Raw genomic sequence first — 11,197 nt, 5'->3', positions numbered from 1 at the left:
TGCAAAAATGGTCTGTGTATAGTTACTATAGTTATGTAAAAATTAAAGCTAAAATATGAGCATCAATAGGATTACTAATTTTGGCAATTAAGTATAATACTTTATGTTTACCAATGTTCAGTATTTATAATAATTTATTTCCTGAAATCTTATCTACCATCTTCAATTTAAATTTATATTTGACAGACATTAAGAACTGATTATGGGGGAAAATTATAATGAAAAGAAAGCATATATGATTATATATACAATAATGACATAACTTTGTAAAACAAAATATAAATATGCTACAAGTTACATTTCAAAACATTTACAGTAATAACTCCTTGAAGGCAAAAATCCCTGTTTTACTCATCTTTATAGCCCCAACTGACAGAAGAGTATTTAGCACAAAGTACACATGTAATAAGCATTTGATGGAAAAATGAAGTAAATGATGTCTTCAAAAAAGGGTAGTCGATCAAGTGAATATATGAAACTTTAATATGTTTATATTCAAAACATACAAAGGCCTTAAGACAAAGTCAATATCTAACTAAAATTCTATTATGTAATTTCATTATTACAAAGTCTTTAATCAAAAATTCAACTCTAAAAATAGGGTCTCAAAAATTACACATCTACACGTAGTACTAAGTAAATTGTCTTATGCATCATCATCATCATCATCTATTGCAGCATAGATTGCCTGATTCCTCCTCTTAATCTTCTTTCTCTGTTCAGGTTCATGTTCATCACTCCGCCTCTTCAATGGCATCTCAGTTAAGTCCTTTTCATTCTCCAACTCCACGGCCTCATCAAGTTTCCCTTCTCTATCAGTTGGTGAACCTGATGTATCATCAGAAGATACAATCATGGAACCTGGCAAGATCCTGATATCAGAGAAGCTTGCAGAAAAGTCAGAACCTTGATTCGAAGAAGGTTCTATGGATGGTGTGTTCGAGTCGCTATGTGCACTTACAATATTATCATCATCTTCCTCCTCTTCATCTAACATTATTTCATCTGGATTGATAGAGGATAGGGCAGATGTATCTGTATTGTATTCACTCCGGTCCCCTCCAGAGTCATTACTCTCTACATCATCCTGCTCTTCATATTCACCACATAAATGATGTTCTTCCTTGGCCTTCTGGAGGCTGACGTTAATGTCTGTGATGCCAAGCTGGGCACAAAACTCAGTAGTCTGAGGATTGATCCTATGAACCAGCTGCATTTGTGTTTGTGGCTTGTTAGGGTCATAACAAGCAGCTGTTACACTAAAGTTACATGGAACTCTGAGGTCATGATTCAGTTTTTCCAATACTTCCTTCATAGCTTCTTCTGTTGCACTATAGTCCCACCTACAAAAATCAGAACAATAGATTTTTACATTTTATCAACTTCACTCAACAAATGATAAACCTAACTATGGACTCCAGGTACAAGGATATAGAGTAAATAGCTATCAAATTCCATGTAGTAAAATTACAGTTAAATTAGCAAAGGATCACTTAGAAATAAAACAACTCTTAGAAAAATCCTTAACTTGTAACTCAAAACAGTCACCATTATTTATTTATTAAAATATTTCTTTTAGTTGTAAATGAATCTTTTATTTTATTTATTTATTTATTTACATGTGGTGCTGAGGATTGAACCCAGAGCCTCACACTTACCAGGCAAGTGCTCTAACACTGAGCCACAACTCCAGCCCCAGTTACCCTTACTTTTTAATGTGACTTCATTATAGTTTTATCCACAAATTTCACTTACAAATTTACTTGGGTTGATGTTCAATAGTCCATTTGCTTATCTCCCTTGGATGGAAAACTTGTAGTTTTCTAGACTATTATAGTCACTCAATTTTGCATTGTTCTTATACTTAATCAACAATGATTCCTGTGACTAAAAACAAAGGTGGGGCCCCATAGCCAGTGTCTACTGGGGCCAAAGGCTGCAGTAACCCAGTCAGTCCCAAGCTGGGAACCCCAGGTAAGTACTGTGCCTAAAAAAATATGTCACGTCACTGGGCAGGCAATTCACAGTAGGTTTGCCAAATACCCAGATTATAGCAAACTCTCTTATCCTGCTCCCTCCTCCTTTCTACAGATCAAACAAACACCTTGGGAACCCCAAAACAAAACAAAGTTGAGAGAGACATAATTGTACATGCAAAAGAGAAGGAAGTCCTAAAGAGGTCAGACTTACTTTGTATGCAGACCATTATTTTCAGGCATATTCCATAGGCTTCCAGTCACATTAATAAGATTGTTAGTAGCCTTGAGAATAGTGAGCCATTCAATATCATACTCCAAGTAATCAGGAGCACTGGGGTCATGTTCTATTTCTAATACCTACAGAAAGAAATTGATATCTTTAGGTAATATTATGTATTTTTGGTAGTCCAAGAATTTGAATATTAAGAAAATTAAAAAAGAATTTAAAACAACTTAATTGTAAATCAACCATTTAATTTTAAAACATCAATATAACTTAAATAGCCTTAAAGATTCTCAGAATATGCCAGGGCTGGTGGTGCACACCTGTAATCTCAGCAACTTTGGAGGCCGAGGCAGGGGACTGCAAGTTTGAGGCCATCCTTTGCATCCTAGGTATACCCTATATCAACATTTTAAAAAGATGGGGTGGGGGGAAATGGCTGGGGATGTAGTTCACTGGTAAAGCACCCCTGAGTTCAACCCCTAGTACCCTTAAAAATTCTCTGATTGCTGGGGCAGCTCGGGAGGCTGAGACAGGAGGATTGCAAGTTCAAAGCCAGCCTCAGCAACAGCAAGGCATTAAGCAACTCAGTGAGACCCTATCCCTAAATTAAATACAAAATAGAGCTGGGGATGTGGCTCAGTGATTAAGTGCCCCTGAATTTAATCCCCGTACCAAAAAGAAAAAAAGAATTCTCTGATTATATAAATTTACAAAGAGCACAAATAAATTCTGAAAGGAAAATTTAAAAAATGTTTTTAACTATTGAAAGTATAAAATATATTATAAAGCTACTTCATTTTCTTTTTACCTGAAGAAAGTCTCTGTGTGGTAAGCACTTGTCCAAGGCTAAAAATTTGGTTGCTTTGGCAGTCTGTCCTTTTTCTTCAGCCTAGATAATATGAACCATGATTTAAGAAAAAAAGTCCAAACATCACAGGTCAGTCATACATTGAATAAGACAGAAGAAATAATCTTTATTGCACATGCCACATGCCTCTGAGTTTTGTGTCAAAAGAATAACTGTTACTTTAAAAAAAAAAAAAAAGTTCTATATCTACTTGTACAAAGGCAGGCAAAGCACTTAAAGTCTCTGGGCCTCACTTTCCTTACAAATTTCAAAGCAAAAACTGAGGACGGTATTCATGTCAAATGAAAGCTTATAAAATATAAATCAAAGCATACACTACAAGGATAAAAGATAACTAAAGAGTGTAAACTAAACTGGCAGAACTAAAACTACCAAAGGTAGACGAACTGTATCCACAAAATAAAATACTAAGCACTAAAAAGGAATGAAATACTAATACATGCTACATAAGTGACTCAAAAAATAAGCCAGGGAGAAAAACAGATGTCAAAACCTATTTATTTTAGGTTCCATTTACACAAACCATCTAGAAGAGGCAAACGAATTAGTCATTGCCTGGGGCTGAGGATGAGAATAAGGATTGACTACAAATAGCCACAAAGGATCTTTTGGGGCAATGAAACTTCAGTATCTGACATCTGCAGAACTCTGGAAATTTACTTAAAAATCACTGAATTATGCATTTGAGATGTGTTAAAAATTATGTTTCAATGAAGTTTTTTTTTTTTTTTTTTTTTTCCCCAAAAGTGAACTGACAAAAGGAACCACAGAACAGAAACCACAAACATGAATGTCGTACTGGGAGAAGTACAAAAGTGACTCACTGAACCAAGGGACATGAAGGTTAAAAAAATAAAAACACAAGAAAGTAAGCTATTGTACATCTTGCTGATGACCAAGTACCAATTCTTTTCTGGGGAGGTACTGAAAAAGGCGGAAGAAGCAGAGATTAGAGGCAGATTTGGCAGCAAAGCAGTTCTGAGGAAAACTGATCTTTGGTTTCACCAAAGTCAGAGGAGGCTGAGGAACAAATAAAAAGGGATAAAACGTGGCATTAACGCAGGCTGACAACAGAAGATGAATGGGGAAAAACCAGCACATCAGATGCTTCAATAAAAATTCAAGAGCCAAGAATGTTGCGAGTCCTAAGAAGCAGGAGAGAGTAGCACATTATGGAAAAGGACAGTGACATAAACAGGTGACTGGAACTGAGTGGCAGTGGCCTAAAGCTAAGTGGAAGAACTAACCTCTGCCCTTCTCTCAGTGAAACCTGGAGGTACTATTATATATTTCTGGTAGTCTATGAATTTTAGTATTACTTAAGAAAATTATTGTGAGAACAATAAGTCCACAACAGAAGCAGCCTTTGAAATGTTTTCAGATGAAATGACATTTTAGGGACATTGTTAAAGTGTACTTTTAACACAAAAAAAGTATTTGGTGAAGTAAATTTGGGAAGTACTACACATCACATTCCACTTGAGAAAGGCAATGCCCATTAGTGTATTAACAACTCCTGAAATTTCCATAGAAGACTTAAGAGCCTATTTATAAGTATTTATTCTCTACTTTCCATTAAACATCATCACCTTTGCAATTACCCAAAGAAAACTCAAGGAGTCTTCTTAGATTCTCTTCTGTCATCAAACCCTGATGATTCTGCTTCCTAACTCTCTCTAGAACCTGCTTCGTTCTCTGTACTTTTTGTCTTAGACAGAACCCTCTCTTTTGCTAAAAGAGCCTCCTGTGTTTCCCATTTCATATTACTCCAGTCCACACACAAAACTACTGCCAAACTAATCTTTCTAAAATGAACATGCAGTTTCATTGCTCCCCAACTTTCTATATCATCTTCTGCTTTAAACCCCAACTCTGTAGTCTGGTCCAGAAAGCAGTTAAGATTTTATTCCAGCTTCATCTGTCCCTGTGTCTCAGCCACAGGGACTACCTGCAGTTTCCCAAATGCTCTTAGAACTCTAGCCTTTGCACATGTTGGTTCCTCTTATTAAAATACTCTTAGAATCTATTTCTTCCTAGAACTTCCAAGACTCAGCTCAACCTTGGAAACCTCTCCCTCTTCAGTTCTGCCACATTCCCATCCCACCACAATCTGGTTTAGGCATTTCTGTAGCACTTTAGCACTTTGCAACCAATCTTACACTGTTTTGTAATTGCGTGCTTTGTCTCTTCCCCACACTTTTGTATTGAGCTACTCACAAGAGATGCATTACCTTTCATTTCTTTGTCTAACTAAAATAGGCCAACAGTGCCTATTTCATAGATGTTCAATAAGCATTTGCAAAAGGAAGGAATATATATTTTGATTTCTACCTGATGCTGCATCAAGGCTGCAAATTTCACGTGAAGGTGTGCAGAAAACCAGTAAGTAGGTTTTAGGTGCTCTAAAAGCTCCGAAGCAGCGGGACTTCCTAATGTGTTATTTTCCACTTCTTGTCGGAAAAAAGATTTGGTCTTAAGAAGTTGCTTCTTATTTCCATAATGATAAATACTTCTTGGCCAGTCATGAGATAAGAATATATCTATAGGCTGCTTCAGCTTTAAAAACAGAAGGAAAAAAAGAAAAAAATTCTCAAAAACTAAAAACAACCCCTCCCTTCTTTCCACCAGCACACAACCACTCATGCATTTAAATATCTAGATGTATGTGTAATTCATTCTAGAGACAGTTTATTTAAAGAAGTAAAAAAAAAAAAAATGAGGTTCCTCATTCATCTAGGCAAAGAGGAGCAGCTTTTTCTCTGCCTCAGAAATTACCCTATTTTCTGTTGTAAGGCAGAGCAGCAGAGACAGACTGATTAGACCGTCAATTAGGTGAAGTCTGTATCTGAAATATATGATAACCATAGTTCTTTTCTCCTTGGTAAAGAAATGACGATTTTGAAGATCCAGACAATTACGTTACATTAATGTAACTGATACAGCAATCCCAAAGGCTTATCAGAAGGGGGAATAGGGAAGTAGCTCAGCAGTAGAACATTTGCCTAGCATGCATGATCCCAGGATCAGAGTGGGGTGGGGGTTGGGGGAGAGTGGAAATCTAATGGGTTCATATGGCATACACAAAACTCTCTATTTACGAAATAAATTAATATTTAATATATAAATTGGCCAGCTGGTATCTTCATGAGGAGGACACAAAACACACTGCATACTTTACTTATCCCAGCACCTTCAAGTAATCTGAAATAAATTCTTGGAAAACTAAATTAAAACAACCAAAATAACTGGCCAACAATATAAAATGTAACCTTGATATGACCACCCACTGAATAACTAGTATGGATAATAGGCATAGTGAAACTTCAGGGAAGGGTAATGACTTTAAACCAGAAGTCTCAGTTGGGAAGTGATATCTAAGTTGGGTCTTAAAAGACTGGTAGGATTTAGACAGGTGAAAGGAAAAAGCCACCGAAGGGAACTGTATGAATGCCACATAAAAGTAAGGTGAGCGAGCAATCTTATGCCCCTGAGGAGGCTCTAGGGAGGGTGATGGAGCCTGAGCAGAATCAGGCAGGTGCTCCCACTGGACCACCTGGGAGGTCCTGGCAGGTACTCACCTGTCTGAGCCCTGGTTTCTCATACTTCAAGTGAGGGAATTATATAAGATCTGCCTTACAGGATTTGAGCTGATTACACAAAATAACTTGTATGAAAACTGCACAGCCCAATGTCAGCCACACAGGTTTTCAAACAAAAACTTAGTTTTATCTACTCTCCCATTAAGTCAACATTTTAATACCATCTTTACAACTTTCCCATATCCTCTATCATCTTTCCCATTATTTTCTCTTTGATACCATTATTTCATTACTATCACATAAAATGTTTAATTTTTTCTTCAAAGTATCACTAGAGTTTAACATGTATTCTTAGATTTACCCTAAGTATAATACCTGAAATCAGGAATTAATTTATAATTTATAATTACCAACCAAAATAAATTCTTAACAATTAAAAAACTTATTCATCTATGAACCTCCTACAAGCAATTTGAAATCCACCTTTTTGAAATATTGAATCAATTGTTCTCAAAAGTAGTATACCAATATAATCAAAATACATTTTGTTTCAAAATTAATTTTTTTTCAATCTGCTATGATAGACTTTTGACATACCTGTTTTAATTTATAGACTTCAATATTTCTCACATGATATATACTTCTTATTGTAGATGGGTTATAAGGGGGGTACTCAAAATGACCTTAAAGAGAAATAAGCTTTATTATTGTAGATATCTTCCCAAGACTGGTTTCAATTTACACTAGCATGTGCTACAACTAGACAGCCTATTTTTGTACATCACGTCAATGGTTCAGAATCATGGAGAGCAGAGGGGTGGGGAGCAGATTTGTGATTTGACAGATTGAAGATTTAAGTTTTAACTGGCAACTTAACCCAAGAAATTTATGAAATCAATATGAATCCAAGCTGTTTCTGTAACTTTAAAAATCAAGGTCTAACTCTTTCAGATACAGTGGAATGACTGGTACTTTGTGGTATACTTACACAACAAAATATTATATACTAGTGAACCATGTAGGGTATACTTACACAACAAAATATTATATACTAGTGAACCATGTAGTTATATATATGAATTCAGAGTTCAAAACATGTTAAACAAAGAAGCTAGTTGCAGAAAGCTACCAGCAATAAGATACATTTATACAAAGCTTAAAACACACTATATAATACATTGTTTAAAATTCTTATATGTGCGTCAGTAACATAAAATACTAAAGTGAATAATAAACATCAACCTGAGAATAGGAACTGCCTGGCAAGGAGAGGGAAGGAAGAAAAAGAGTGAAAATAGAGGATGGGAAAACAATGAACTTCAGTTCTATCTCTACTGTTTTATTTTTTAAAAATCAAAGTTAAAATGGCAAATACAAAGAAAACTAGATGGTGGATACACAGATATGATAGTGTGGTCTATATTTTCAAATATATAAAATATTTTATAATAGCTGGGTGTGGTGGCACATGCCTGAAATCCTAGCAGCTCAGGAGGCTGAGACAGGAGGACAGCAATTCAAAGCCAGACTCAGCAATGGTGAGGCACTAAGCAACTCAGTGAGACCCTGTCTCTAAATAAAATACAAAAAATAGAGCTGGGAAATGTGGCTCAGTGGTTGAGTGCCCCTGAGTTCAATTCCCAGCACCCTCCCAAAAAAAATTTATAATAAAAAGTTGAGAAAAAAAATCATTCGCAGAAAAAAATGTAAAGAATAAGTTAAACTACATGTGTTGCTTGTTATTCTGAAGCACACAAGTTTTAAAATTTAAAAATAATTTCCAAAAACAGCAATACCTTTTCGATAGTCATGAGATTTAAAGATACCAGAGATTCCACCAATCCTTACACCTCGGTATTTTACCACACCAGCCAAACCTGAAAAATCATGCAATTAAATAAAGTTAGTATAGACAAAAGCAATTTCTTTACTAATAATAAATCATTTAGAGGCCTGAAATTCCATACAGTCCTAAAATTATTTGAAAATAAGTACCATGATAAAGTTATTCTTCTTACATAGTATATCAACAATATATAAGGTAAGACTAGGGTGAAAAGGCCTAGAAGCAAGTCAGCCAAGAGACTAAGTTCATTCTGGTCCATAGATGAAGTAGAGTGTTAAAAGGGAAACAGACATGATTTGGTAACTCACTGAACATAGTGGTGAGGAAGAAGGGGGGAAACATAAGGAAAAATGTCCTATAATGGAATTATGCATTATACATCTGCAAGTCATCAGGTATAAGTACCTGAAGTTTTATATTTCAATCTCTAATACTACAAATAATAATAACTACAAATAGTAAAGTCTCTGCAGTCTTATTAAGTATCTCAAAACATTAGATGAAGCAAGGACATATTTTTGTGATTAACCATTTAGTAATTATTTTAACTAAATTTTCATGATTAACTATTTAAATTCAGAATATTCCCCCAAATACTATATACACTTCAAGATGCTGCCCTACTAATATAAATCCTAACAGGCTCTTCCATCCCATCAAACCAAAAAATTATACATGTACACATACCTAAATAATAAATGTTTGGTGCCACCCAGCCACCATAGGGTAACTCTTGCAAATGATTTGAGGCTTCATGGTTTCCGCCAATGAAGACTGTAAGAACTGGGGCCTTCTTCTCTCCAGAGTAATACCTAGAAAGAACATAAGGGTAAAGTTGTCAATTACTAAAACAGGCATAACAGAAAAGCAAAATAACGTTGCAAGGAAAAAAGTTAAGCTCATCATAAAAAGTTAAAAAGATCTTTGTAAACAATCCCAAGTATCCATCCTTGTCCTTAAGAATGAAGACCGAATTTCAAGCAGGCCCACTTTCAGTGTCAGGTTCACGGCTATAACTCAAAAGCTTCTAAAACCAGTACTAGCACACAGCAGGCGTCCAATAAAAACTCCTGGATCATTAAATGAACTAATTCCAGAGTCCTGTCAAGTACAAGATATTGAAACCTGTTGGCTTCTTCCTCCAGGTTTCCCCCTCAGGCTGCCTGGGAAACAGAACAGACAGATGTATACAGAAAAAGAAAACGGAAAAAAGGAAAGTGACATTTCCTAAGCGCCAGGTCTTAGGTTGAACAAAGACGGGAACCAAAGGAGAGAGCTTGTCAGGGCAGCAGGGGATTCGAACCCAGTCCTGGGTCTCCCTCCTCTGCCGACCGGTCACACGCTCCGCACCGCCGGATCAGAGGCCCAGACCGCGTCCCTCACCTGTAGAAGGTCTGCATGTGGCGGTACTTGGGGGGCACAGCCATGCAGCGCAGGTCGGCCTCGTTGCGCACAGCCTGGAAGTCGCCACAGCACAGAAGGAGGTCCACGGGCCCAGGGCCACGCCGCTCGGCCAGTGCCAGCGTCTCGTAGATCTTGTCCAGCTCGCCATGGCAGCAGCCGGCCACAGCCACCCGCATCCTGCCGGCCTGGGGCGCTGAGCACCGCCCTCAGCACCGGAGACCGCCTGCGGCCGAGGCCCGACAGCGCGCAACTCAAAGCAGCGCTCTGCTCCCGCCAACTTGCACTGAGCCGCCGCCGCGTTTGACTCCGGCAAATGTAATCTGCTTCCGGTTCCCAAATCTCGCGAGAGAGGGATCGGGAAGGGCACCGCTGACACCAGGATCTCGGGGAACTCTCCAGTCGAATTGGGCTGAGCGTGTTTTCGCGAGTGCTACCAGTCTGAAGGGATGATAAAATTTAAAACCAGTAGAGTAAATAAAATCCTCTGAGGTAGGAATTTAGGTAGGAATGAAACCAAGCCAAACCAGCAAGAGCGACTGGCGAATTCCCTAGGACGAAACTTCTCCCAGCAATGACAGTTGCCTGATAGTGAATTACAAATTAATCAAGAGATTTTTAAAGGACATTCAAAAATAATAATTTTAAGTGGAATTTAAAAACTGAGGATTTAAAAATTACCCCACAAAGAGTTTCTAAAATTATGATATGTGTGTGTGTGTGTGTGTGTGTGTGTAAGAGGACTGAGAATTTTGCCTTTTGCTACCAAATAGTTGTTTGCCTAATTAGGATGCAAGATAATGAAAGCAGAGGAGTGTCTTGAAAACTGAAGGAGAGAAAAGGACCAAACTGGTCAATGAAGAATGAATGGCCAAGACAGAAACAAGGAAAACACCTTTGAAAAACTTAACCAAGAAAAGGTAATCTTATCAAGGAAATACACGGAATGATAAGTCCATCTCTGGTCAGCTTTAAACTAGCTAACATCCCCATTATGCCTGAAAGTACCCAAATACCTAAGACTACCCAGAGGATCCCTGAAGAAAGGGACCTAAACTCTCCACCTGAACTACCCAACCTAGTTGTGCCCAGCATCTCAGAGGAGAACACCTTGGGAGCTCCCTTGTGGAAACTACTGCTAAAAACTTATGATGTTGCAAACAAAACCCGACCCCAGGTGACAGAGTCCTGTTAGATGTGTTATGATATGCAACTCCCCTTTTATGAGGGGATAGCTCTCCCAGGAAGTTATACACTGACTAGCAAAGTACAGGACTGCCGTTGGGAACCAGTGGAATCTGGACTTGGAGAAGGTTATTGGAAAAGGCAGCTGTGTGG

At 37.6% G+C, this 11,197-nt stretch overlaps 1 protein-coding gene across 2 annotated transcripts; it reads right to left on the bottom strand.

The window, feature by feature from the left end:
• Positions 1-465: 465 nt before the first annotated feature.
• On the bottom strand, positions 466-10,183 carry Dbr1 (debranching RNA lariats 1). 2 transcript variants are annotated; one of them, XM_015487009.2, is made up of 8 exons: positions 9,842-10,182; positions 9,146-9,270; positions 8,409-8,489; positions 7,210-7,295; positions 5,405-5,629; positions 3,014-3,094; positions 2,191-2,336; positions 466-1,343 (listed from the first exon to the last, which is right to left on the bottom strand). In XM_015487009.2, exons 1-8 carry the CDS (start codon positions 10,036-10,038, stop codon positions 647-649), a joined length of 1,638 nt encoding a protein of 545 aa, XP_015342495.1. In that variant the 5' UTR covers positions 10,039-10,182; the 3' UTR covers positions 466-646. The 2 variants fall into 2 exon arrangements, with proteins under 2 accessions (XP_015342495.1, XP_048649922.1); XM_048793965.1 differs by lacking the exon at positions 5,405-5,629 and having other exon boundaries at positions 9,842-10,183.
• Between the last annotated feature and the right edge of the window lie 1,014 nt (positions 10,184-11,197).

The sequence above is a fragment of the Marmota marmota genome, unplaced genomic scaffold, assembly GCF_001458135.2.
Source record: "Marmota marmota marmota unplaced genomic scaffold, marMar, whole genome shotgun sequence".
In the NCBI taxonomy this organism is placed as follows: Eukaryota; Metazoa; Chordata; class Mammalia; order Rodentia; family Sciuridae; genus Marmota; species Marmota marmota.
The sequence above is the reverse complement of the archived record's forward strand: the minus strand, read 5'-3'. Positions and strand labels throughout refer to the sequence as shown.